The sequence below is a fragment of the Zosterops lateralis genome (assembly GCF_965231275.1).
Source record: "Zosterops lateralis genome assembly, chromosome: 22".
NCBI classification, from domain to species: Eukaryota; Metazoa; Chordata; class Aves; order Passeriformes; family Zosteropidae; genus Zosterops; species Zosterops lateralis.
Genome location: NC_139782.1, coordinates 7,933,944 through 7,961,319, shown reverse-complemented (window position 1 = coordinate 7,961,319; position 27,376 = coordinate 7,933,944). Strand labels below are relative to the sequence as shown.

At 51.4% G+C, this 27,376-nt stretch overlaps 1 protein-coding gene across 6 annotated transcripts in view; it reads left to right on the top strand.

Moving 5' to 3' along the window:
• CASZ1 (castor zinc finger 1) overlaps positions 1 to 27,376 on the top strand; it is a gene marked incomplete at its 3' end in the record, with an annotated part of 102,125 nt that overhangs the window by 25,843 nt on the left and 48,906 nt on the right. For 3 of the 6 annotated variants that reach the window (XM_083876829.1, XM_083876827.1, XM_083876828.1), the window contains exon 2: positions 12,754 to 12,913. The exons of 2 other annotated variants lie outside the window; for them this stretch is intronic. In XM_083876829.1, coding sequence (XP_083732955.1) covers positions 12,895 to 12,913 — 19 coding nt within the window. In that variant the 5' untranslated portion in view covers positions 12,754 to 12,894. Of the gene's footprint in view, positions 1 to 12,753; positions 12,914 to 19,970; positions 20,104 to 27,376 lie in introns of those variants that run through there. One more of the 6 variants, XM_083876830.1, reaches the window with a different exon arrangement.

The following is a 27,376-nucleotide window of genomic DNA, read 5'->3' as shown; positions in this document are numbered from 1 at the left end:
CACATGCTACACCGAGGTATCCACAGCCAGCTACCAGAGCCAGCACAACCTAGAGTGCTGTGACACTGGTTTGAGGCTTTCCTAGGTAGAAATCCCTGTTTATGGAAGGCCAGCCTCCAGGAGAAGGTCAGATGCCACGGAAACAGGATAGCCAGGTGTCTGCTCCACAGCAGGGCAGAGGGCTGGGGAGTGGGTGGGAGCTGCTCACCTAGGAGCAGTGGGATGCCTTCTAGGCCATAGGTAGAAACCAGGGGAGAGCTGTGGAGGGCAGGCAGCATCACTGGGAATTAGCTCTCTCCTGCTAGGAGCAATCCCCAGATTTCTGGCTTTTCATTGTGAGCTCCTAAAAGGAAAGTAGCAAAATAAAGAAACCTAAAGCAGCGACTCTGGAGTGAAGAGGAGGCAGAGCCCTGGTGTCTCAAGAGAAAGAAGACAACTGTTTTCAGTTGACTTCCCTCCAGGCAGTGGTCCTCAGGGACCCCCTCAGGGCTCTTGGAAGGTGGGAGCCTTTTGATACTGTATGCTGGTTATCCCAAAACTGACTTGGCAAGCAAGGAGATGGGGACCTCTCTTCCTTTGGGAAATTTTGGGCCAGATGTACTCCTGGGTGTAAAACCATGACCCGACTGGCAAAAGCCAGCCAAGTTACTTTTCTTTATAATTTCTCAGTGGCCATGGAGGCCAAGCAGCACTGGATCTTAGATGATGAGATGTTAGGTTTGAGGTTGCTGGTCACTGCCATGAAGGAGCAGGTGCCCATGGGCTGAGAGAGTTCTGACCTGTGAATAAGGGTGAGTTTCACTGTGGATGAAAACTCTCACTCATATAGGTGGCACAGCACTGACAGCAAAACAGAAATATTCAGAAAAGCAAACTATAAAAGAGAGCAAGAAAATAGTCACAGAACTGCAGTGAAATGGGGTGCTTTACCTGCTAGCTCTCTGTGTTGAAAGAGTCTGCCCTGTCACAGCCCCATTTTGCCCTGGTGGGATTTTTTTATTTATTTCTGACATTGTTTTGGGTTTTACAGTTTCTTTTCTCCAGACTTTATCAGAAAGCATATTTGTGGTGAGAGCCTGTGAAAGGACCTGGCTTTCTGAGTAAATGTTCAACGTGGAAATGAGCTGCATGACCTTGAGGGGGGGGGAGAGGGAGGAAAGCTGACAGAAATTCATAAAAAGCTGAAAAAGACAAGAACAAGGAGAAGGGAGGGGAGAGGAAAAAAGATAAAAGGCCTGGCCAGACTGGAAGAAGTCACACAAGAGAGGAATAATGGTCTTTCTTGTTACAGCAGTGACTGGACCTGTCATATTAGGCTCTCTTAAAGAGCCCGATTCTAAGTTGTGCTGAGCACTGACACTTTGAAAAATAGGCCCATTTAAGGTGACTCAAGTTGGGCAACAAAAGTCAGTAGTCACTTAAGATCATCTTGGCCTGTGTTCAGAAGGGTGAATTTTATCCTTGGCGAAAGGCCAGTGGGAGGCCCTTCTGTGTTCTGTTCCCGTTCCCAGAATAGGACTTGAGGTGGCTTCTGGAGCCTGTGCTGGTCCTTTGGGGCAGGGGCAGAACCCACTCCTCTCAGGTTTTGTGCTGAGCCCTCCCTGTGCAGGGGGCAGTGGTCACTGCCTGGGCTCATGTGTCAGCCCAGTTGTCTTTGGGCACAGAAACTGGGCTTGAATTTAATTGTGGAATTTTGGGGGGGCCGTGGGTGTCTGGAGAAGGAGCTGGATGGAGCAAAGCCTCTGTCCTCAGGGCAGGAGTGGACAGGAGCAGCCCTGCAGGAGGTTTCCCAGCCATCCTTGGAGTTCCTCAAGTGTGTGAGATTGAGACACTTGCTTTTGAAAACTAATGAGGATGTCAATCAGAAAAGACCAACAAAACACTGGTGCAAGGAAGAAGATCTGAGTGGGAACACCCTGCTGTCACTGCCAGAGACCAAGGTGTGAGGGCCAAGCATGCTCTGGAGCTTAGCTTTCCAGAACTGCCTGGTTTGGGCTTGATGGTTTTTGCTTCAGTCCCACATCTAGTCCTGGAGGATCTAAAGTGGATTTTTAAATTGTGTTGTAGGGATTGGACAGAGAAACAGCTCATTCTATTGTAATTTCTTTGACTCCCCAAATTCTCTTTATTTTCAAGAGGGAAAGTCTGACTTCAGTGGCATCAGCACTTCCAAACCTCTGCACACTGGCATAAGCAGTTCAGAGTGTGGGGTGAGGACTGTGCTGAAGCAGAGCTCTCATTTGTGTTGAAACAGGACCGATCACCATTCTTTGGTTAAACCTGAATAGCTACACTAATGGTCCTCATATACACATCTTTAAATTTTAGTTCATATAGGTGGGGTGTCAATTTCTTTCCATAAGCCTGAAAACTATAAATTTTCATCTTCACTGCTGGTATGGGAAAGCTCTACTATATCGAGGGGAGCATTTTTTGATTTCTTTCCAGCTGGAGTGTGTGAAATAGTAGGGAAAAGTCTTGTCTAGTGATGACCTCAAAATAATTTCTCTAGCAGGGCAATGTGATGTCAGACAGACAGTGTGTGGCTGGGTGGGGAGTGCAGACACTGGGGGCACGAGCGCCTGACACAGGGGAAAGCCATCAGTCCACAGCTTTGGGAGAAACTGGAGCAAAGTCACCAGCACAGATGCCAGAGCAAGGAACTGTAACTGTACATTTAATAGCTTTGGATGTTTGCTTTTATGTGACAGTTGCTGCTCAAGCAAACAGATTGGAGAATTCTAGACTTGCGTGGATTTCAGGGATTTTGTTTGTATGTGTTCAGCACGGGACATGAGTGGGATGGGAGCACAGGGAGAAGGGCCCTGTACCCTGCTCCTCCCTGCCCCTGTGCACCTTCATTTTGGGAGCTGAGCCTTCCCCTCTCACTCCTGTCTTTTACTCTTCCCTGAAGTCACTGTCCCTCCAAATGCATCACCTGCTCCCCGTGCTCCCAGCATCATCCCATATCTGCAGGGCATCCTCTGTCCTGCTCCTGAGCCCCCTGATGTGTGCTCCTGCAGAAACCCTGCCCTGTGCCAAAAGCCCCGTCCGAAAGTCAAACAGCCATGCCTGGAGTGCTGGCCCTGCCCGGCCTCCCCTGCCCAGCTCGGGGTGCAGCTGAAACTGTCCTGTGAGAACTGCAAGGCACAGGCACGTTTTCACAGTTTATTCTCCAAAAGGAGAGCCTGCAAGGGGTGAGGGGCAGACTCCTTGCAGCGAAGGTGTTAACAAATAGCAGGTGATTAAACATGACAAGCAGTGACATTTCTGTGTGGGGTTCTCAGTACCAGCAATGCCAAGAATGAAGCTATAAACCCTGACATTTTGTGTTATGCACTGAGGTTTTTAATAGACATCTTTCTCTCTCTCACCCCTGTTTGTTTCTTTTTTTCTTCCTCTATTCTTTTCTGTCCTCTTTTCCCTTTCCTCTCTCTTCCTGATCCTCACCCTGGCTCTGTCCCATCCCAAGTGCCCCCACCTCCATTTCCCACCCCTCCCTCCCCACTCTTATCTTTGCTCTCTCGCTTCACCAGACTCATTTGTTCAATGTCCTTCACTACAGCTTTTGTTTCTCTCTTCCTCCCTATTTTCTTGTTACACTTTTCCAAGATTTTTTTTTGCTTTTCATGGCATCGTTCACCCTTCCTTCCTCTTGTCTTGCTCCTCTTAGCTGCGGTCTGTGCCATATGCACACGCTGGCAGTCTCTCACACATATGCACTCCCACACTTTATTGCACACACACTGCCACTTCCCGCACACTTCCCTGCTCCCCCCCACGCTCCCGCTCTCTCCTGCTCTGTCTCTCACATACGCTCGCACTTGCTCTTTTCTTTCTGTGCTTCCCCTCTCCTGCTCTTCTTTGTCTTTGTTACTCCCTTCTGCTGTCATCCTCCCTCTGTCTGTTCTTTTCCACTCTCTCCCCTTCTCCCTCCCTTTCCTTTCTCTTTTTGGGGTCTGATGTAATACTCTAACCATGGGCAGCCAGGCCAGTTGCTTGTCAGGGAGCAGGTGTCCCACCCCTGAGTGATGTTTTTGTTAATAACATTTTTGCCCTGACTCAGAAGCCGTCATTTTGGAGATTGGTTGGTGGGGTTTTTTTAAGGACAGGAGCTGAGGAGGCTGAGCTTTTGGGAACAGTTGCTGGGTTTGTACTAAAAGGACGGCAACAGTTGTTCTGCTGAGCAAGAGACGTTGGAACAACTGCAGATTCTCTCTTCACCCCCCACCCCCCCCACCATCTATCCAAAGGGCATTTGGAGGTGACACCCAATGCACCGTCCCCCTTGCAGCCAGCTCTAATTGGAGCTGACGAGCTGCCACTCGTTCTTTGGAAATGGGGCACTTCTGCCACTGGAGTTGGCCCTACCCAGCCCTCTCTAATATTTCCTCCTCTTCTGCCTTCTCCTGGTGGTGTTAGGAGCACAAAATTAGCAAAATGCCAGAGTGACCCAAGCAGTCAAGCACAGGGCTCTCCTCCAGCGGGTCACCTGGTCTCTGGGGCCCAGCTACATGACCTGAACATAAGAAAGGGATCTCTCCAGGCACAGGAGGATAAAAGGGGTCAGTGGCAGTCATCAGCTCTCTGGTCTATGACCTGCCTGGCTCACTCTGTCTTACCAGGCTGTGATCCCTTTCATGCAGAGGCTGAGAGGCAGGGCATGATGTTTCCCACTAGGAAATAGTGTGGGCAGGCCCATCAGAGCCCGTCCTCTCTGCTGAATGAGCCATGCTATTGCCACCAAGGCCAAGACCTTCCCACCTGGCTGGCCCCAGTGAGAGCCACGCTGCAGAAGCCATCCCAAAGTGCCTCCTGGGGACTCAAGGCATCTCCAGAGGCTCTTTGAGTGGCACAGCGATTCCTTCTCACACAGCTGCAGAATCTCTGCCTCACCCCAGGTCCCTGGGGAAGATCTGTAGGGAGCTCCTGGAGAATTACCAGGCACAGGCTCTGTGTTGTGGATCAGAGATGTACTGGCCCATTGCTACAGCTGACACCTCTGCACTGAGAGCACCCAGGTGGGCAAGAAGCTCTTGTCTCTGTCCTGGGTGGACAGAGAGGGCAGAGGCTGGGTAGTTCTATGGGCAGGAGGTCCCCAGGTCCCCAGTGTAAAGGGCTCAGCAGGTATTTGAAATGAGCTCAAACTAAACTGCAGCTTCAGTCCCAGTATTTCCTCTTCCTTGACTCCACACTCATTGTAAAAAATAAAAAAAAACTTCCCTATAAAGAACCACCTTCCCATAAAAGGGCCTCTCCCTCCCTGTTTGCCCAGGTCTTATTGATCAAGCACCACAGACGGTGGCTGCAGCTTCAGTTGCCAAGTAGGGCAGATCAATAGAGACTCAGGATGGGATTTTTGGCAGCTGGAACATATATTTGTTCCTCCTTCCGCCCCACCATCCCTCTGGGAAGTGGTTGGTGTCACAGTGGAAGCAGGTGGAGCAAAGCTCTGTCCTCCTGCTTGCCACTCACCTTGTCATCTGTCCTCTGTGCTGCAGCCCTGGGACCAGAGGCCTCTGTGGGAGGATCTGTGAGGCTGCAGAGAATGTGGGGCATGAGTGGAGACAGAGTAGTCCCACCCTGTGCTGGCTCCCCTGGCCCCTCTCTGCCACTTACCTTTGGCAATGGCCAAGTTTACCCTTCTGTATACTGGGGCAATCCCATGGGTCATACCAGGCTCCCCAAAAGCAGTATTTGGCCCTTATTGTTTGCCCAGTCTCTTTATTCAACTAATGTTTTTTCCCTGCCGGGATCCAAAGTGGCTCCCCTCTGCCCTTCCCTGCTGTGGCCATCAGTGCTGTCAGCATCTTTCCAGAGATGGGGAGAGCAAGGCACGGTGATGGGAAGTGACTTTCTGAGGGCCAGAGGGATTTGGAGTTGGGCTTTGGGGCCGTGTTTCTGCTGTCCTTTGGCAGACTCAGCCCCCTGCCCATGGGCTTGGGACAGTGTTTCCCCACCCAGGGCTTTCCCAGGCTGCCCTGTCTCTGTGGGACCAAAAGCTGTGGGCTGGTCTCCAGCATGAACTGGGGGAATGAGACACAAAGGGGAGCACTGGGGAGGAGAGGGATGCTGTGCAGACTTGCCTTGCTCCCTCCTGTCTGAAGAGCAGTTAGCTCTGCCATAAGATGTCCTTAACCCTTGCTGGCTCTCCTGGCTGCCCAACCTCTGGCAGGTGCTGAGCGCCGCGCACAGAGAAGTTAATGAAATGAGTATTTTGGGGAGGGGGGGAGGGAGGCTCTGTACTGCACCCTGGGGCCCTGGGTTTATTAATGGTGACCTGCCATTAAAGACTAAAGTGCTAACCTGGTCATATTTAGCAGCTTTCAGTGGTATCCCAGTGGTCTCTGCCTGCAATATCAACTCCTGCTTTCCCCCGCAGCCCCAGCTCGGCAGGAGCTGACTCCAGAGTTTCTCTGCTACAATGAGTCTGGTGGGCAGCACTAAGAAGTCTCTGTGCTGCTGCTGCCAGACAGATTTCCACCTCCTCCTGCTGCTTCACGCAGCTTCCCCCTCTTATTGCCAGGTCTTGGCCAGGCAGCGTTTGAAAAAGAGGACCAAGTCCTGGCATCTTCATGATCTCCTTTATACAGACAGAGCTTGGGGGTCACTAGGAGAGAGAGATGTGCCAGCATGAAGCTCAGAGGGTTTGGCCATGAAGAAGAGGCATACTCTGGCTCTGCAGAGCATTTACACTGAGCTCTCCCGAGAAGGCGCTGGCAAATTATCCCTCTGAGGTGGCAGGCTGGGAAGCGAGGCAGCAGCTCTGCCAGACCTGATTAAAACAGGACTCGAGGCTAACAGCTTCAGGTCAGAGCAGGAGGGCTGCTCCCACTGCTGCTGTCCCTCTTGCTCCAATCCAAGAGAGATGTGGAAAACCCAGGCTTGGGGGGATGTCCCCTAGGGGATATCAGCAGTTGGATATTGCAGTGACAGGCACTTTAGAAAGATGCTGGGAGCTGCTGCTGCTTCTGCTGGTCCAGGCAGGGATCAGTGTTAGCAGAGGAAAAAAAAAAAAAAGCCCCAGAGTTTCCTTGAAGCGAATTCTGCTCTTGATGCTTCCCCAGAAGCAAGATCCTGCTGTGCTCCGTGTGCCAACTGAGATTATTGCTTTCCCTGATCACTTCTTCCTGGATTAAAAACTCAGCACAGAGTATTTTGCGGTGTGTTATTGCAGGATACACTAGAAGCTCAACATGGTGCAGACTCTGGCAGAGATACCAGGGAATCATGAGGCATCTCCAGCTCAGGCTGCTCCTGCTGCTCAGATCAGGAGATGGGGGTGCACCTGCCCCCTTGCACTTCTGCTTGGCCCAAGGTGAGGGCACAAAGAGCGAGGCTGTAGGGCTTTTCCTCTCTCCAGGGAGCCCCATAGGCCACAGATCCCATGTCCCTGCAGCCCTGCCCTTCATGTGGGCATGTTTGTCAGTGTGGGCTGCAGGCCATTCCCCAGCAGAGCCAGTGAGGGCAGGGGCCTTGTTCCAGCGCTGAGCTCCAGCCCTCGCGGCCTCCCAGCAGGACGAGTGCCGGTTTGGCAGCCAGGCTGGGGGCAATCCTCGCTCTCTCCTTTGGCTCTGTGCCCCAGCTGATCTGCAGCCAGGTTTTGCTGTAATCCCTACATCCTGTTGCAGGTCCTTAATCAGCTGGAGCCAGCCTGGAAAAAAAAAAACAACCCCAAACCCCAAACTGTTGTGGCTAAAGCTCCCCACTGCCAGGTGGTGGGGAGGGGTGGGCAGCAGCCTTGCCAGGCACCAGGTGGGAGACTGGAAGGGTTGGGAGAGATTACAGTTTCCTTGGTAGGGATGGAAGCAGAGAAAAGGGTGTTTGTTTCTGCTGGGGGTCTCTGCAGGACCCACTCGTGCAGTTCCTCTGTAGAGTGGATGGGTCTGGGTTTGAGGCATTGATTGCTCTTGCTCTCCCACTGCCGGCTCAGCTGTGGACACTGCCCCTTCAGCCCTCATTGGGCAGGCTTGGAAACTCTCCGGGTTGTTGTTGAGTTGGTTTTTTTCCCATTTAATGCATAGAATAACACTGATGGGTCTGAACAGCTCCAGCCAGGCGACGAGAGGAAAGAATAACAAGCTCCTGAATGTCAGGCAAAATTATGGGCCATTGCTATTTAGGGTGAGTCTGGTGGATTTAGGGCCTCTCTGTTCTATTGTCCTGGCTGCTCGGAGCATTGGAGCAGGCGAGACACAAGTCGGGAATTTTATTGCAGAGCGTGTTCAGGGGAAGGCTGGTTCTGAGCGTTTCCGGAGTGGGGGAGAGGGGACCACTTCTGTTGGAAAGTTGGTGAGATGTGATACTGAGGGCTGGGAGTCCTGGACAGGTGGTTATCCAGCAGAGAATAGAGCCCCTGTGCATCCTGGTTTCTGTCAGGATTCAGCTCCAGATGTTCATCACACTCCCCAAGTCTGTGTGGGGCTGGTGTCCACCCGTCAGACCTGGGCTGACTGTCTGGCTGCTGCGTCCCTGGGCAGACCCTGCTGGTCCCTACTGCATCTCAAGAGCCCATGGCTCCTTGTCTTCTACTGTGAAGCTTTCAGGAATGTAGTTCATATGAAAAACAGTGCCTATATGTGTGTGTTGAATGGGGATTAGAGGTTTTGGTGTCATCTCTTGGATTGCTTTTGGCTGGCCCTGGTGATGTAACCAGGGCTGGCACTGCACTCACCTTGCCAGGTGTTAGGGGAAGGGCCCAGCTGAAAGCATCAGCATAGAAAGATGCAGAAAGGCTGAAGAAAGTGTTAAACAGTGTGGTAGAAGTGGGTTGTCCATGGGAAAGTGAAGTCTTCACAAGCCCTGAACAGGGTGTACCCTAAGCTTCCAGATTTTGGCAAATACATTCTGTCCCATGCCAGGGTGGGGAGGAGTGGCAGAAAGCAAGAAAGCCATTCAAGCCTAGCTGTCTGTCTGCATAGGTGTGAGGCTCAGCAGGGTGAATTCTTTGCTTCTTTGGGGCTCTTTTTATTTGACCGGATTAAAAAGCCTATTTGAGTTTCTTAAACCATTTAATCTAAAATCCCTAGGTAGATGCGCCATTGGATTCAGTTTTAAGCTTATAAACAAAATAGGTCTGTGTTTGTCTCTTCATTTTGTTCTAAAGAAGAAGGGTTTGACCTGTCCTCCCTGGAGCTGGGAGGGAGTTGAGCCTCTGGTGCCTGTGAATCCCTGTGAGCTTTCTGAAGGGTGGGGAAAGGCAGAGGCTGGGCTGCTGGTGTGACCTTCCTGCAGCTCCAGGTTAGATGTACAAGTGGCCTGGGCAGGTCCTGGGAGGAGGGAGCAGGAGCTGGGCTCCACTGGCTGGTCCCCAGGGCTCAGTACCTGCACAGAGTACTGAGTGTAGGTAAAATTCCAGTAGAACCATTGCTCTGTAATTAGTTTGGGTATGTGGAAAAGGAGAAGACCATAGAAGATGGGAGAAAATGGGTGGAAAGCATGGAATGATCTGGATAATTCCAGTTCCTGTAGTCCTTTGAGAGGAACTGGTTCTCCTCTGCTCCCAGAGTGTCCAGCTCCTTCCAGGGTTTCTTCCTGCATCCATCCTCTCCACCCAGTCTCCTCCTGTCTCCTCTAAAGTGCAGGCAGCTTATTGCTGCCACTCCCTGTGCTTCAGAGGAGGTTCCATTGTCCTCAAAACGGGGCAATTCATTATTTATTTGCTGGAGACAGGTGCTACTGGTGCCTGTGGCAGCTGCAGGAATGTCACAGGTCTGTGGCCCACAGTGCCAGATGCTCTGAAGGAAGGTACCAAACCCCCAGCAGGGAAATGTAAGATGATCTGCCCCTGTGTCCCCTCAAAGTGCTTTCCGCGTGTCCACCGAGATCACCTCAAGTCAGCGATGCCTGCACACGTGTGGGGTGGCAGTGGCAGTGCTCAAACCAGATCCTGTCCCCAGTGCTGGGAGCACAGCAAAAGCTCTGGGCCATCCAGCTCCTTCATACAGCCATGAAAAGCTCGTTCCAGCACAGCCGTAAAAGGGCCAGGAGGGCAGGCCGTCCTCACCTCTTGTGGTCTTTGCTGTGAGCAGAGAGGTCTCCCATGTGCAGGGCTCTTGAGGAGATGCTCTCTGTAAGGGGAAGGTGGGGACAGGGCTGTATCCTTCCCACCTTCCTTCTCCCAAGGAACTGAAGACAGACAGAGGGACAGGCATCTGTCCGATGGCAGCTGGAATAGGAGGGAGCCCTGTTGGCTTTGCCGAGGGAGCCTCTTTCTATATGGAAATGAAGAATTTAGGCTAATGGAGCTCAACCATCTCTAATTTTGCGATGGCAGGAGGATTTTGATTGAAAGTAATTAAGCAAGCTAGCTGTAAAATTAATTAAAGCAAAAGGGGGGGATTTTTTTATTGGATTGGATAGCGATATAGCGGCTGTCAAATGGGGGACGGATGGGGGTGACCTGAATTCTCTGCCCTCCCTCCTCCCACTCGGGACGTTTATGTCACTTTAATCTCCTTACAGCGGCTGGTGTGCATTTGTTTGAAATAATCAAGGAAATATGGTCAGAAATTGTCAGCTTTCAGATCTAATTTACCTGACAGCCCTGCGCAGACCAGTAAGCCTCTGTGTGCGTGTGTGTGTGTGTGGTGCATGCGACTGTGTGGTCATGGAGGACTCCTTGTCTCCCTTCTCCCCTGTTTTTGTTCATTCTGTCTTCTCTTGATTCTTAGCAGAAATACTTCTGACATATCTGGGGCCACCCAGCACCTTGCAGGAAAAAGAAATAAGTTTGACAATTTTCCTGTGGTCTCTTCTCCACCCCCACCTTCCCGTCACTATCTCCTCCCAACCTGCTGCCTCATCCTTGCACCATAACCAGCTTTAGGGTTTAGGCAATATAGGATTAGGGGAGGTGGCTATAATTCTTTATTCCAGATGGCTGGCAACTGCTAAACCCACTGTCACAAGCAACGAGTTATAAAAATACTTAAATTAGGCCCTTTGTTTCAGCCCATGTCCCTGCCAAGCAGCTATCCTGGTGTCCTGCAGGGAGCTCAGCTTGCACAGAACAGGTGGGGGATTCTGAGTCCAGACTGTAATGATGCTGGGGAGAGGCTTCTCCGGACTCACACCTACCTGGATTCCCTTGCTCAGCTCCATCTGCTTCTTTTTGCCTTTAGCTCTTAAAGAGAGATCTGCAGCAAGGAAGAGTTGGGCATGAGTTGCTGTGTGCTCACTTAGCAGGTGAACATCCCAGGCCAGGGACATACAAAGGCTGCAATTTGTACTCACATTCCTGACAGAAATCTCAGGCTTCCCCCTGGACCTAACCCTGCAAGAACCTGATGACCTGAGCTCGGTGTAACTGGAAACTGGGGAAGAAGGGCAACTATTGTAGGACCAGTGCTTCCTCAGAGCTGCCCTGGTGCCTCACATCTGTCTTGCTAGGTTGGCTCTTAGGGTTATTATTTACTATTTATTATTATTCATTAAGCACCAAGAGAGTTTGGGCTTTTGTTTGTTTTGTTTGGGTTTCCATATAGAGGCCTTTGCTGAGGCAGACTCTGGTGCCAAGACCTCTGGCGCTTTTACAATTACAGCCCATGATCCTACTGTATTGTTTATGTAATGACTCTCAGTCCCGAGGCATTCTGCAGCCGTTCTTAGACCAGAGCACCCAGCACCTGGCAGGGAGAGTGCAGGGCAAGTGCTGGACCCTGGTGCCAAGGAAAATCTCTGGGCTCTGTGTCCCAGGGGATCATTAATATGTAGAGGGCTCAGGCTGGACCTGCTGTGAGGATCCACATGCAGAGGAGTTGATTAAGCTGCTTCAGAAGGAACAGATGATTCATCCTTGCCTGTTCTCTGTGGTCACAGGGTCTCCTAGGAGCTCAGACCTGATGTTCTGGCTGTTGGGTGTCTGCAGCCCACCAGTCTGTCTCTCATACAGGGAGCTGAGTTGACTGGTCCTTGTGGGCCAGCTGATGTGAACAGTCCCTGAGTGTCCCAGAGCACCCCGAACCATCTCAGCACAGGGACTGAAACTTCTAGTTGTTAAGCAGGTGTGTGGAGGGCTCTGTAACCTGCAGGACATGGGTAGGACTGGTCATAACCAGCTGTGCTGAGGTGGGTGATGAGCTCATCACCATGATTCTTGGGTTTAATTCCTGCTTTGCCACTGATTTGCTTTGTATCTGTAGCCATGTGAATGCATAGCTTTGTGCCAGTGCTTCCTCATCAGTATAATGGGTATAATTAAGCTTCCCTGATTGAAGATGGCGCTGCACACTGAGTGTGCTGGCAGACTGTTTGCTTTTGTTTAAAAGTCCCTTCCAAAAAAAGGAGGTAAGACCAGATTTTTGGGTGCTGGTTCCCATATCATATTGCAGACATATGTGGCTTAAGGTCTCTGACAATACCCAACCCTTTCCTTGAGGGACAGGTCTGCTCTGAAGAGTTGGCTTCCCCTAAACTTAACAGGACAGTTAGGTTAAGACTAAGTGCTTCTAAGTACTGTCTCCCCTGTATTCAGCAACATACAGAATGTGGCACTGCTGATCTTCTGCGTTAATTACAAATATAACAGAATGTAACATGAGGAATAGTCTAAATAATTTCATGGCCTGTTAACCAAAAGAGAGCTTAAGTTCTGGGGCATGGACCAGGCTACCACTGATAATGGTATCTGAACTCAGTGCTGTCTGGAGGAAGGGTCATACTATGCTGGCTGCTCTGATTTCCCACTGTAGATTGCAAGACCAGATGATTAAAAGTGCATTAGATAATCTTCTAACATAACATTCCCTACAGGCAGTTACTGGCATTGCTGTAGAGACATCCTGAACGACGTGTTGGAAAAGGAAGTGCACAGGACAGTCTTTCTGCATTGTGAACATGTTTGAGACCCCCATGCAAAGCTGTGCTCTGTTCTGACTCCAAGTCTCCTCAGACATGGCCGAGGAAAATGCACGTGAGTGCTGACCCGGGGGCACCTTCTGTTGTTCTATTTGCACCTTCTTGTACTTGTTCAACACCTCTACCCTCTCAAGCACTGTCACTCTCACTGCAAATGGGTCTGGAGACCCTGATTCCAGCACAGCCAGGAGTTGAGAAACATTCCATAGTTGGGTGAATGAGATGAAAAGTTCAGATCTGGGTGGCATTTCTTTTTCTCTCAGTTTAATGTGAGTGGCAGTGGAAAGGCGTAAGCTCCCGTCTGTCACTGATGTGGTGTCAACTGAGAAATGATTCTCCTGAGCCGAGCAGAGTGACATGAGCATAAGATCAGTGAGAGAGGGATCAAGCCCAGCAAGTCAGGAAGAACTGAGGCACTGGGCTGAGTGTCTGGAGATGAGCTGCCCATCCCCAGTTGCTGGGGAGAAGAGTCCTCCAGGAGGGGACTGGCAGTTCAGCTAACATCATTTCAGAGAATGGGAATGTGCAGAGAGACTTGAGGGGTGAGTCAGGAAGACAGACACCTGTACCTGCCTTTCCTTTGAACTGCTGACCCTGGCAACATCCTGCTCCAGTGCTGAATCCTGACGGCTGTTCCTGTGCATCCAGCTTCCTTGGGGCAGCAAAAAGAAGAAAAAAAACAGAGCCAGCAGCTCAGCTGATCGGGGCAGAAGTTGCCCTGCCTGACTTGCAGTAGATTCAGGGGCTTACTTTGCTAACTGTCTCTAGGGCAAGTCTGAACGAGCCAGTGGCACCTAATTTCCCAGGGAGGGAGAAAAGCCACAGAGAAAAAAAAAAAAATGTTGCAATAGAAGTCTGGGGATAAGAGGACATAGTGTTGCTGGCCAAACAAGGCTGTGAATGGAGATATATCTCCACATGCCATTTACAACCCTGGCAGTGGGACCCAGGGACTCCACGAGGATTCAGGAAGGGCTTCTGTGAAGACATCCTGAGCAAGGAAGGGGGTGCTGAATGGGACAAGGCAGCAAGGGAGGCGTGGAGAGCTGTGTGCCACACAGTTCAGCTGCTGGGGCCCAGTTAAAACACAGGTGTCAAGTAAAAGGGCATCAGCGTGTCTTCGACTCAACCTCCCCCTTCCCCCTTGCTTCCATTTCATGTCCTCCCTGGAGCTCCAGGCAAGTTTATCAATTTACACCCAAATGTAATAGAATCACCAAGGTTGAAAGGGTTTTGGTTTCATTAATTCTGGACCCTGACATGCCAGCTCTCCACCCTGGCACTCCTTTGCAGAGCTGTCATGGCTGATGCAGGCTTCCTCATGGCTTAATAAACCAGCACCTTGGAAGCCTGGGCTGAATTCACAACATCCTAGAGGTGTTTAGGTCAGAAGAAACCTTTAAGGTCATCAAATCCAACCATTAACCTGGCACTGCCAAGCCCACCTCACAAAGGGGGTTATCCTCCAAGAAGTGTCAGTGGGCACGCTGGGTCCCAGTGTCCTCACTTGGGTGACCTGTGCTGGTGCAATACTGAGACTTCTGGGGACATGTCCTGAGGTTTCCTCCTCCTGCACCCCAGCAGAGGGAAGGGAGGCTGTGGGGTCACATGGGGGCAGCTGGTGGTGGATGTCCCCCTGTGTGTCCTCACAGCAGTAGGGCAGTCCCCAGGTCAGGTCAGATCCAAGCTGCTCCTCAGGCAGACCAGGAGCCAAGTTGTAGGTTTGGGAGAGGCTCAAGGCAGCACTCCCTGAGTTCCCTCAGCACAGAAGATACACCCTCATGGAGCTGTCTTTTTATTTGCAAACTGAGCAGTTGTACTGGAAGAGATTTAGCAAACATGGGACTGCACAATGCTGTGTGTACTGAGTCACACATCAGGGCTGGAGCCAGCTAGCACTGTGAGCTACTGAGGCAAACATTTGAGAATAGCTACAATAGGCACCAAAAATATCTTCAGATGTGATCTTTCTGAGTTGCTGCACGTTAGGTAATAGGGAGGGCTGACAACCTAAGCTTAAACTCTACCCACATTCTCTAGAGCTCATCCTAGGCAAGCCAAGCTACTGGGAATGGGAACAAAACAGAGGAAAAGCAGGTTTTCTCCTGTAAAGGGGCCTCTGATTAGCCAACTTCACGTGGGTTGGGCAAGTTCTGGCTCTGGCAAGGCTCTAGGGATTGACCCTGTGAAGCTGTTCCTGGCTGCATTTCAGGAGGGGATGACCCCAGAATTTATACCACGCTGTTGGATCTGCAGCTCACACCTGCACAAGGCCAGGGCAGGATCAGTCCCTACAAGATGTCCTCTGTCTGTTTTTAAAGTTCCCAGGCAAGGGGACTGATCTTGGAGTCTCCTGTAGAAAGTCTCTTTATTTGCAAGATTTTTCTCAGGGGTTTTGTCTGTGGTTGCTCTTTCCTCTCTACTACTCTTTTAAAATAAAGGAGCCACTTCCCCAAAACCCAGCTGTGGCTTCTGAGACGTGATTCCCCAAATGCAGATTTCTGGGGGCTTGTCCAGGCCATCTCAGCATTGTGGGAGAACAGGCAATGGAAATTCTTGATGCCTGTCTGATGTGCACATGGAGGGCAGGGCTGGAGGTGACCCCTGGATCTGATCAGCCTCCTGCCAGGTGACCCTTTGGCGTCCTTTCCCCAGTCCCCCAAACCTACACCCTCGTGCTGGGGCTGGTACCTTGGCCTTGCTGTGGCCTTTTCCTGCCTTCCAGCACACGATCTCTCCCACTGGTTTTGCAGCCGTTTTTTCTGCCAGCGCAGGGCACTGAAAAGTGCTGGCACTGCCAAAAACCCTGTGTGCACTACGACTCCCCAAACATCCCTTTATTTTTATTGTTCTGTTAATTACTGTTTAAACTTTAATAAGTCACTTCGTCAGGAGGGGGGACCTGCAGTGAGGTTTCTGTGCAAACACTGGGCCCGGCGGTGACTCTAGTGTAACATAACCCTTTATACAATGTGGGAATGTTTAGACTGTAACAGAAACTTGTTATTTTAATGACAGTTAAAGGGGGAAAAAAAGAACGGAGCGAATGAAAAAGGGAAGCAAGTTTGTTGGGGAAATGGCTCATCTCAATCTCTCTGTCTGGCCTCTTTTCTCTTGGCTTTAATGATATCTGGATGAGGAGCCTTTATGGCTTCAGTTGAGGCAAGTCTTGTTCCCAGAGATGCCCTATACAGGGCAGTATGTGATCCCTTCAGTTCTGCAGGGTGAGGCCAACAGCAGAGAGATGCTGATGGAAGCAGCATGGCTTGATTTTGCTCAGACACAGCAGCAGATGCCTAAAGCCAATTTGAGCTCAGTCTAATTATTCTGACCCACACAAGAGACTTTCCCCTTCTATTCAGAGCTTCTTCCACTGGTTAAGTTTTTAAGTAGCTGTGCTGACACAGATGCTGGCATGTCATACACAGGAGGGTCCAACATCCCATGGAAAAAAATGGACCTTGAAACAAGAAGATGATGTTTCATTTTGACTCCTCAAAATGAGGAATCATGGAGACCTGAGAGAGGGTGAGCGCCTGGCTCACACGCTTGGCAGTGGGAGAGCAGAGAATTCACAGGCATCCTTGATTTTAGACTGTGACTTCTGACATCTGCATTGCTTTGAGGTGGAGAGTGACTGTGCAGTGGCTGCTGTCCCCGCACCACAGCACTGAAGTCACCTCCAGGTTTGGCTTGGCTATATTTAGCTCTCACTATAGACAAGACCATATAGAGTGATATATATGAACTGAAAACCTTCAACTCCTGCTGACCTCCGCTGCTACAGTGAAATCCCCCAAATCTGTACAGTCTGAGTGAGGAGTGACGTGAGACCAGGAGAAAGGAGAGCTCCTGTGTTTTCCCTGACAGAATTCCACATTCCCCCTCCCCAGGCTGGTCACCAGTCCCTGGCAGGGCTGGTCCTCTGAGAAGCCCAGATTTTTCTGCCAGACCTGACTGTTGGGCCCACAGGGAGTGAAGGCAGAGAGGTGTAAAGAGGGTATGGGGATGCATACTGGGGCACAAGAGCTTTGGCAGGAGATGGTAGGAGGGAGAAGGATGGAATGGTGCTGGGAACTTGAGGAAAGAAGATGGGAGAAGAGTGCCCTAAGGCCAAGGGTAGCAGCTGGGATGGGAAGGGGGGCACAAATGGAAAAACTTTGGAGAGAAGGGGAGGTTAGGAGCGTGTGGGGTGTGAGGAGCATTTTGCTGGGAGAAAGAACCTTCCTCAGGTGCTAGCTCATTCCTAGGAGTCCAGTTCCTCTGTGCAGGACTCCTCTCTCCTCTTTGCCAAATTTCTGGCCAGAACAGGAGCATGGGGGGCTTGCACTCCATAAAGCTTTTTGGTGAGGGTGGAGTGAGAGGGGATGAAATCATGGGCCTCTGGGGAGTGTGTGTTTTCCCAAGTGGGTGAGCATGCAGGGAGCAGGCCAAAACAGTTCATGCTTTCCTCACCCGCTGCTGGGGTTGTGATTGTTATTGATTGGGTTTGCTGTTCTCGGCACTTTGTGTTTTTCCAGCTGAGCATTGGCTGCCCCTGGAATTTTTTTTTTTTTATTTTTTTTTCTGCTTTAGTTCAAATACCCACAAACATGGAAGATGGGGCAGGTGTATGCCCATGTCTGTTCCAGCCAGCACTGCAGGGGCTGAGCCTGCACTGGGGCTGCACAGGGCTGGGGGAGTGCAGGGGTCTGTGAAAGGTACCAGTAACGTGCAGACCAGCTGTCAGTAGGATTAAATTCATAGGTCTCTAGTACCTCTGGATGTATGTCATACAAAAAGGCAAAGAAATCTGCTCTTGTATGAAAACCACTGTCAAGTCTTCATGTTGGAGCAAATAGTAGGGACACGTACAGGGATTCCCATGCTTGTGCATGTATAACGTATAGCTGGCTTAGGGCACATAAACTTCAACCTCAAAGCCAAAGGGCCAAGAGAATGCTAGCTGGAGAGATAGTTTTGTTTCATTTCCAACACATGGTCATGACTTTCAGACCCCACCAAGCCCCTCATGTTGGGCTGTTCTCCCTCCAGCCGTGCACTGCTGTCCGTCCTCTGCAGAGCTGTGCATGCTCCTGGGGCCAGTGGCAGGAGCCGTCCCCTTAGGAATGGTATTTTCCAGGTTCCTGTGTGAGGCCAAACATGTCCCAGCTGCAAAAATAACTAGTCTGTATATCCTGTGGAAACAGGAGCAGCAGCGACACATCTGTCTGGTCTGGGCAGAGCTGGCTTGTAACTAATGCCCCAAAGGGGCATCAGGAGGCTGCAAGCTCCTTGTCAGTGTGCAGAAACCCAAAATAGAGACCTTGGAGGATGAAGCTCTGCAGTGGGCAGAGCAACAGATACCTCTGAGCCTCTTGCAGGACCAGTGTGTTCCAGCGAGACATTAATATTGACTGGCTTCCCCGGCCCAGCTTGGGGCGCGCAGGCTGCTGGCACAGCCGGGCACACGCGTCCCCCAGAGCAGCCCCAGCCTCCTCCTGGCTCCCTCCTGCCTCCCCCGTGGCCAGTGGGGTCACTTTGGTTGGAGAGCACAAGCAGAGCTCAAGGATAGAGCCCCCTGGACGGAGCCAAGGAGCCACCGAGTAAAAACGCTGAGGTTTCCTTTTCTGTACAGCGCGTTTCCCTAAATTGCCTTTGACTGTGTGCATCGCTAATGAAAGTTTATGCCCTTGTTAGAAGGACAGGCAGGTCCATTCCAGTTAGGGCTGGGTCTATCCTTCTGCCAACTGCCCTCCCCAGCACACACACACACACACTCTCACTCACTTGCTCTCCCTGGTGAATAAGTGAGGCTGTTAAAAAAAAAAAAAAAAAAAAAAAAAAAAAAGAGAGAGGGAGGGAAAAAAAAAGAGGAGGGGAAAAAAATTTCCATATTTGTGTAAGTTGCTTTAAAAGCATTTTATCATGTCATAAAAAAAAAAGGAAAGTACTCTCGGAAATTGATCCTGCACAAGAGCCCATTGGACAGAAGGACGTTGGGATGTTAATGGCTATTTTGCTCCAGGGTGGCTTATTAAAAAATTTATACATAAATGCTTAAAATTGCATAAATTATTTAAAAAAAAAACATAGTAAGCAATTTGCAATCCCCATCTACTTTTCCTCTCTTTCTTTCTCTTGTCATTCTTTTCTTCCATTCTTTCCTACAAAAAGAAAATATTCTTTCCCACTTCTCTTACCCTTGTCCCCTCCCTGTCTGAAAATATGATGTGCCCAAAATTGTACATGTCTGTGGGTAAAATAAATACGATTTTAAACGGTACCTGCCACTGACCAACAGAGCTATGTGTGAGGGGGAAAAGAAAAAAAAAAAAAAAAAGAAGGGAAGAAGAAAAAAGAAAAGAAAGAAAGAAGTTTGGATATGATGAGTGTTTCTCGCAGGCGTGGAATGTCACCCACATATCCTGGAGATTGTACTGGGGAGGTTTATGATGGTTTCCCATTGATTTGTTTCCCCGACGCAGCTGCCGACCTCTATTGAGGGACAAACATAATCAGCACTGACGCAAATTAGATGGTTATTCGTTTTGAAAATTGACAGAAAAACAATAAAAAAGATGAAATGCTCCCAAATCAATAGATATAATGAAATTCAAATAATCCGAGAGATGAGGTCTCCATGGCAACTGATAATGTGGAAAAGAAAACAATTTAATAAAGGACAGACACACTTTGAAAACAGATTGGGCAAAGGGAAGGCGGGGGGGCGAGGGAGCAAGGGGGGCTGTGGGTTGGGTGGTGGTGGGAGGGGGCAGCGGGAGGAGGTGGTGGTGGGGAGCCAGAGCCACTGCCTCTCCGGTTGGTTAGCAGTGCTGTAGTGAAGGATCACTGTCCATCCCAAGGACGCTTGCCATAATTAAGAGAGGCTTTCGGTCCAGAAAGTGCAGATTCAGGTTTTAATACACAAAATTATTTCAGGAGCACTGAATCGGAAAGTCGTTTGTTATGACCTTCCTGAGAGGCCTGGAGCAGGGCATGTTGGAGGCGCGGCGGCTGAGCCAGCTGAGTTATGGCATATTTGTGTTTTTATAGTGCGGAGGGGAGGGGGAAGGGGGGAAGAAGGTTAAACAGTATTTACAGCTCAGTTGTTTTCAGAAAGGAAAGAGAAATAGAGTTCATGAAAAGATGCGAGTGGAAGAGAGAGAGGGAGAGGGAGAGGGAAGAGATCCCCTGCCCAGCACATACACTCTGCTGGGACGTCAGCTCCAGTGAGACGTTCCCCGGTGCTCTGTTTGCCTTAAGGTGTGAGCTGCAGAGGGGCTGGGGCTACAGAGGGGCTCTTTGGCGGGACGGGGAGCGTGTCTGTCCCTGCTGCAAGTCTGGCTGCAGGGTTCAGCTGGGAGTCCACTGTCCTCTCACTCCAAGCTGCAGAACAAACTGCATCTGGCGTGGGGGCTCGTGCTGAGCGTGTGCGTGGTGTGAGTGCCTGCGGGTGCTCTGCTCACACCAGCGGCTGCCTGTGCTGGCTGCACGTGTGGGTGCTTGTGGGCTCTGTGTGGGTGCCTGTGGGCTCTGTGTGGGTGCCCGTGGGCTCTGTGTGGGTGCCCATGGGCTCCCTGGGGTGCTGGCTGCATGTGCAGGGCTGAGCAGGGCCAGGTGTGTGCGGGGTGCAGGTGCTGTGTCTGTGTGTCCATAGATGTATGTGCAGATGTGGCACCTGTACAGTCACAGCTACACAGGCTGGTGTGCACTAGCATGTGCATACAGTTGTGTGTGTTTGTGTGCAAGGGTCGTGTGTGCCTCTGCATGTGATAGTGTACCTGCACAACCACGTTTCTGTGCACGTGTGCGTTCCCACGGACGGGTGTTTGCAGTCAGTGATAGCACAGGCACATGGATGGGCTCACGAGGACATGGGAGATAAGAAGATGAGCCTTAATGACCAGAAAGAAGAGCAGCAAAAGGCAAGACATGGAATTAGAGTGGTGTGAGCACTGGGAAGCACGGGCTGAGTGCCCACATGGCCCAGCCGTGGGGTTGCTCTCCCGTGCTGCTCTGACAGGACTGCTGAGTTAACAGCTCAGGCATGACCCCACTGCTTTCACACCAGAGCTCCTTCTCCTCTGGCCTGATCATTCCTTCCAGCAGGATGGAAGCATTTCTCCTAACCACACTGCACAATTATTTGCAGGTCGCAGACATCTTCAGGGATCTTGAGCTCCTGGTGCTGTGTGTAGTGGGTACCTGCTCTGGATTCACAAAGGAGTTCAGCCCCACTTGGGGATCACAGAAATCTCTCTAAGGGCACTGAGTGCCCCCTCTGCACACCCAGCCCAGAGCAGTTACCTGCTCACATACAGCTCAGGCAGCAGCTAGGGGCTGTGGAGAGGACATAACATGAGCTGGAAGTCTGAGATGCTCTGGTTTGCTCTTTGTAGGCAGCCATTGCTGAGGTTTCAGTCACCTCCTGCAGGCTGACACACTGATTTACTTTGCAGGACCTTGAAAGACCACAATAATGAACTTTCTCTGGCCCTGCATTTCTTAGTGGTGCAACAAGCATTCACGCTCCCAACTCCTATTTAGCTCCCGACTTCCCACTGCAGTTAATTAGCAGTCTGCATTCTTTGTTGGGCCTGAGCTTAATAGTGCTGAAAGGGATTGCAAATTGCTCTTAAACTGCCGGCCAACTACCAAAGGGTCAGAGGGACCCTGTTTTAGGAGCTGGCTCACTTAACCCCTGCCCTCAGTTAGGGATGAGCCCAGCCTGACACCAGGGAGCTGCTGTCCACTGACTTGGTTCACGGTGGTTTTGGGTTCTCTGTAAAATCACTCATTAAAGGCGGTCACCAAGAGGAGCTGATGAAACTTTGAGCAGTTCCCTTCTGAATCTATCCTTTAAGGGATCTGTTGTCTCTCTCTGGTCTTTTTTGTTTCCCCAGTGTCAGGTATTTGCTGCCAAGTCTGGTTCTCTCTTGATCTTACCTCCATGTTTCCCTGCACCGCTTGCCTTGACTCCTCCAGCCTTTAGCGAGGGGTCTGTGCAGTGTTTCCAAGGGGCTCATGTCTTGGCCTCATCTTCATTCCTTGGGAGCTGGCTCCCACATGAGGCAGCAGGCTTTGCTCCAGAGGCTTTCCCAGCCCTCTGCATCCACCACCCCTTCCCTCCCTCTCCGCATCCACTGTGTCCTCCTGGCACAGCACTCCAGCCGTGCTTCTGTGCTGTGGAGAGGTGAAGTTGGCACTGTGTTTGCATTTAGCTGCCCTGACAACATCTCTGGCTTCACAGGGAGTTTTCTAAGGGCCACAGAGAGCCTGCAGGGACCTGAGGGTGATGAGCTATTACTCCTCACTCTCCCTCTCACATCTTTTTCCCCTTGGTTTTCTTCAGAACCTGTGGGGAGATTGATGGCAGGATTGTGATGTAGATGTTAGCAGTTCTGCTTGATTTATAGAGTTACTTAGGCTGAGTGAGGCTACTTATGCTCCTCTGGATAGTAAACCTTTTAACCAGACTAAAAAATTAATAACAAATAAATGAGGAAGAGAACCTGGATCAGAAAAGCTGATCCTTTTGGCTTTATGTTATCTGAAAGAAAGATGATGAGGACAGAAGGTTCCCAGGGAGCTGCTGCTCAGCCCGGGGAGCCCAAGACCCTGCTCACTGCATTGGGATGGAGCACTGAGAGCAGGTTTTCATAGGAAGGAAAGAGCTGAAATGTCTTACCAAAGATCCTGCGCTGACAAATGAACTAGGAAGTTTGCTGCAGGACACAAGGGACTTTTGAGCTTCAATCTGCCCTCTATCAATGCTTTTCCTCTGCTGTTATTCGATTTGCAATAGTACCTAAAATTGCAAAGGCACTGGGCTCATTAAGCTGGGCAAGAAATCCTTTCCCAATGGGTGATCCATGAAGGGGAGCCTGCATGATGTCCTTTGCCCAAAGAGAAGGAACAGTAGCAGAGTGGGGAGCAGAATCAGAATTCCTGACTCTGTTCCCCGCTTTTTCCTCCTCTTCTTTACTCGGCTCATTTTGTTAATGTGTAGAGGCTTCCTGTGTTACTTGTATGCAGAAAGGCATTTTTTTTCTTGTCCTTTGGAGGTTCCAGGGCACATGAGTGCAGAGCAAGGCAAAGGGCAGGGCAGAGATGAGGGGCTTTGCCTCGGCACTCAGGTGAGAAGCAGACTCTTAGTGGCTCTCCCAGTGAGGAGGCTGGGGGTAGGCAACATCAAAGCACACTTAGAGTCATTTTTGAGCTCTCCCTAGGAAAAGGTTCAGACGTGCGTTACTAAAGAGCTGTGAGGAAGGATTAGTCCTATCCTTGCTCGAAGTCAAACCACTTTCCCCACCAGCTGTGCCAAATGCCTGCGGAGAGCTGGTGGAGCAGGTCAGGGGTGGGTGAGGAAGGAGTGTTGGGGTGGGGTGAGGCAGAGGGGCTGGGGGAGGCTGTCACCCCTCAGCCATCGAGGGGACAGGGGCACTGGCCCGGGCAGGTGAGGAGGGGCTGGTGGCAGATGCAGCAGCCGCGGAGGCAGCGCAGCACCGAGTGTCTGAAGGTGTCCACCCTGCTCTGCTGCCTGCCTGCCAGCTCGGCTCTTCAGCAGGGACTCTGCGGACTCTGGAGGACTTTTTGAGTTGCAGCCCATCGCACCATTGCAGCAGGAGCGGCTGTGCTGGGGCCAGCTCACTCCTAGTGTGAGGTCTGCACTGCCTTTCTCTCCCTGGCCAGTGATATATGGCATAAATTAGGCCTCTGAAGGGGGATACTGCATCCTTAAGAAGAAATATGTCCTCATTTTTCTTAAACACCGTTTGCACTGAGTGAAATGTTTAGAAGGGACGCTGAGGGATAACTTTATTTCTTACTAGGGAGTTCAGAGCCGTTCAGTTAAACCCATAAAACACTGGGAGTAGGGAAGCTGACAGCCTGCCCGTGCATTAGAAAAGCCATTACTCATCTAGGGGAAGTTCACCCCATGCTGGAGCCTTGTGTTACCAATGGGGTGGTCCAGGGGAAAACATGGGATCATCTCCCTTGGCCATCTAAGGGGTCAGTAGGATGCTCAGAGGTGGAAAAGACTCTGTAACAGTCCAGCACAGTGATGTAGAGTGCTGATACAGAGACCCCAAAGCACTGGGTAAGGCTCACTGGTGAGTAATTGTCCTCATTCCCCCTCCTCTGCGTGGGGAAACTAAGGCACAGAAAGCTGGGGAGACTGATGGTTACACTGTGGTTGGAGACCAGGCTGGAAGCCAGAATTTCTGGCTCTTAATCCCCAGCTTGAATCACCAAAACCAAATTCCATTCCAGAGACAAGAAGTGGAAGTCAGGAGGCCTGACCTTCTGTTCTGTTTCTGTCACAAAGCTGTGCTCCCAAATGGAGTCAGGGGTCCTGATTCCATCCTCATTGCACCAACATTCAGCCCTTTCTTCCCAGTGGGATTTAGAAAACCTCCTGGAAGATGAAGGCAAAGTCTTGTAGGTAATAGTAATGGGAATTCCTGTCTTGGATGGTGCTTGATGCTGTGATGGGCTGCATTACAGGTGGGGTGTGGGGGCTCATGCACCTGGCCAGTGCAGGCTGCCATCGTTCCCCCAGTAAGTGGCTGTTCCAGAGGGCAGGGCCACCCAGGGCACCCAGAGCCGTGGCAGACAAGGCATCGGCCACCAAGGGGGTGGTGACTTTCTCTTTGGTATTTTATTTTTGGAGGCTTGACACCAAAAGATTTAATATTTGTTTGAAATGAGAAACAGTTCTCGAGTGAATTTGGAGAGCCTGGGAATTAATGTCAGACCCCCCTCCCCTCCCTAAACATCCCTCCTCCCCGTCAACTGAGTCCCCCCCTTTCAATTTCTGAAGCTTGCTGATTTGAATATTTATAAATATCAGTAAATTATTTATTGTAGCAATCTGCTGTGCCATTTCACCAATCGCCGTTAACACTTTAGGGCTTGCTCTTCAGGAGGATGCGACTGGAGGAGACGGGCACCTGGGGGCTGGGAGCAGGCACTGGGGAGGGGGTCCTGCTGCCCTGCCTGCACTGCCAGGAGGGGTTCTCTGTGTGGGCAGCACTGGAAGGGTTTGCAGGAGAGGATGGGGACCTTCTGTGTCCAGTAGCAGGGGACACTGGAGAGGACGTGGCTAAAAATGGAGGCTTTTGTGTTGACAGGGGAGAGCAGCGAGGGGATGGGAGGGCCTGAGGGGGTGGGCTGTCTGTGCCCTGTGGCATGCAGGGACCTGGCCCTGACTCACAGCTCAGCACTCACCACTCTTCATTTGTAGTGTCTGTTCCCCTGAGGAGGAAAATTCCTCTCGGTTTCTCCTGTCCCGTTCCCTCCCTTCAGAAGTACACTCCTGCACAGAAAATACACACTGCTCAGAGATGCTGTGGCTGTTTTCTGCTTGGGTTAAGGAAGGGCTCCCTGTGTTCATAAGCCCTTCTCCCAGAGAAACCGTGTCAGCAGCACGGGGGCAGCCAAAGGGCCAGGTGAGGAACAGGAGCAGCCCAGCTGGCAGCCCCAGTGCAGGGCACCAGGATCTCCAGAGCCCCTGGCCTCCCCCTGCTCTCAGGGTGTCCTGTCTCTCACTGCCCAGTGCCCATTCCTGTGCACTGCCCCACACTGGTACCAGGAAATTACAGCTGAACTCTGCAGCTGAGAAGGTTGAGCAAAGGGAAGCAGATGGGTTTGCTGAAGGGAACTGGCACTGCTCTGTGTCCCTTTGGGCCAGGGCTGAACCAGGCTCTGGGAGCTGCAGATAGGGAGAAAAGTAGCCCCTTGTGGGTCTGTAAATGCCAGTGTGGGGGGCAGGAGAAAGTCAAGCAGTGAGGAGTGCAGGCAGACTGTGCATGCCCTGGCTGTGGGGAGCAGAGCAGAGTCCCCAGCCTTTCCTCCCTGGTTTATGGATGGGGGGTGTGTGGGGAGAGCCCTCGCGGCTGTGGGAAAGCAGGGAGTGAAGCTGGCAGCTCCTGGGTAAGGACACCCTGGCTGCTCACTTTGTTTCTCCTCCCACGTCTTTGATTCTCCTTCTCCTGCCTGCCCAGTGCTGAGCTGGAGCCTGTCACGTCTGACTCTGCACCGAGGGCTTTCCCCAGCTCCTCGCAGACACGCACAGGCGGGATCCATGCTGCCAGGGCAGAGGAGGTTGTTAAAGAGCCTTTGTGAACTCCCCAAGGTCAGCCAGAACAGACAGCATCCACTAATCCAAGGTCATTTCCTGGGCTAAAAGCAATAAAATGTTTTATTGATAAACTGAAGAGGGGAGAATACGCACTAAATCCACTCTCAGGCATTGTGGGCCATGCCTGGGATGTTCTGCCTTTGCCCTGGCCCTGCTTGGGAAAATACACAGGTCTTCATGCTGGAGGAAAAACGTTTTCTGGTAGGGGCTGAGCATTTGGCTGCCTTCCCTGCCTCTTCCCAGCATGCGGCCAGGCAGTGCCAGGGCATCACTCCTTAGAAGCATGTTCCCAATGCTCCAGTGGCCTTCTGCTGTGAAGGTTTGGCTCCATTTTAGGGACTGCAGCTCAAGTGTGAAGAGACTCCAGAGTGCAGCATCCTCACCTCCCACCCCGGCGAGCAGTGCTGCCCTCCCTGTTCGGGACTGCTGGGCAGACTGGAGTCTCTCCAGTCAAGTTTGCACCACAGTGGTTAAAAAAGAAAAGGGCTGTGCATGCATGTCAGCTCTCCTTTCTTCCCCCTCCCCGCCCCAAATAATGCCGTTAATAATTAATCGAATGAGAGCTTGCAGCTCCTGGAAAGCTGGCACTGGGACCTCCCTCCTGAACGGAGCTGTTCAGCTGGGCTTAAAACTCTTCAATAGGAATATGAAAGCTCCATCTGTTCGACGTACCCGGCCCTCTGAAGTGACAAGGCTGTCCCTCCCCATCCAGCAAACCTGTCCCCCCGGCACGGGCCCTGCTGCCCCTGGGGCAGGGGTCTGCCCTGCACCCCGGCTCTTCCCCAGCACTGGGCTCCTGCTGTCACCCTCCACCAGCTGGTCCACCCAGCTCCCATTCCTGCTTTTTTTCCCAGCTGGGACCCTTCCTCCCCTCTGCCAGGCTGTGTTTTCATTAACCTCAAGCTCAAGCCAGGCTGGCGCTCTCTGCTCCTCTCCCTGCAAAGCCGGACTTATCTTTGCAGCAGTTTTGCCCCTTGGCTGGGATGGCCATTTCTGTGCAGGCTGCAGATCCCTTTGTTCCTGCACACAGTGTGTCCCCCACAGCCCATTTTCTCCCTCGGGGGAGGCAGGACTGAGCCGTGCCCGGCTTTGCAGCACCCTGCTGTGGAGTTAATGGGTGAGATGATGCTGTTTGGGGGGCTGCAGGGAGAGAGAGCCGGGCTCTGGGTGCTGGGGAGAGCCAGGGTACAGTGGTTCCTCCACTGCCACACCAGGGCACGGCTGAAATAGGGGCAGCAGCCTGGGCTGATGAGGTGAGCTCTGTCCACCTCTCTGCCAGCCCTGGCTGCAGCCAGCTGTACCTTCCCTTCTTCAGAGGGAGGAATCATACCCATCAGGATGCCACGGCGATGGGCACAGAGGGGGAAGAAGCCCCTGTCTCCTCGAAGGGTG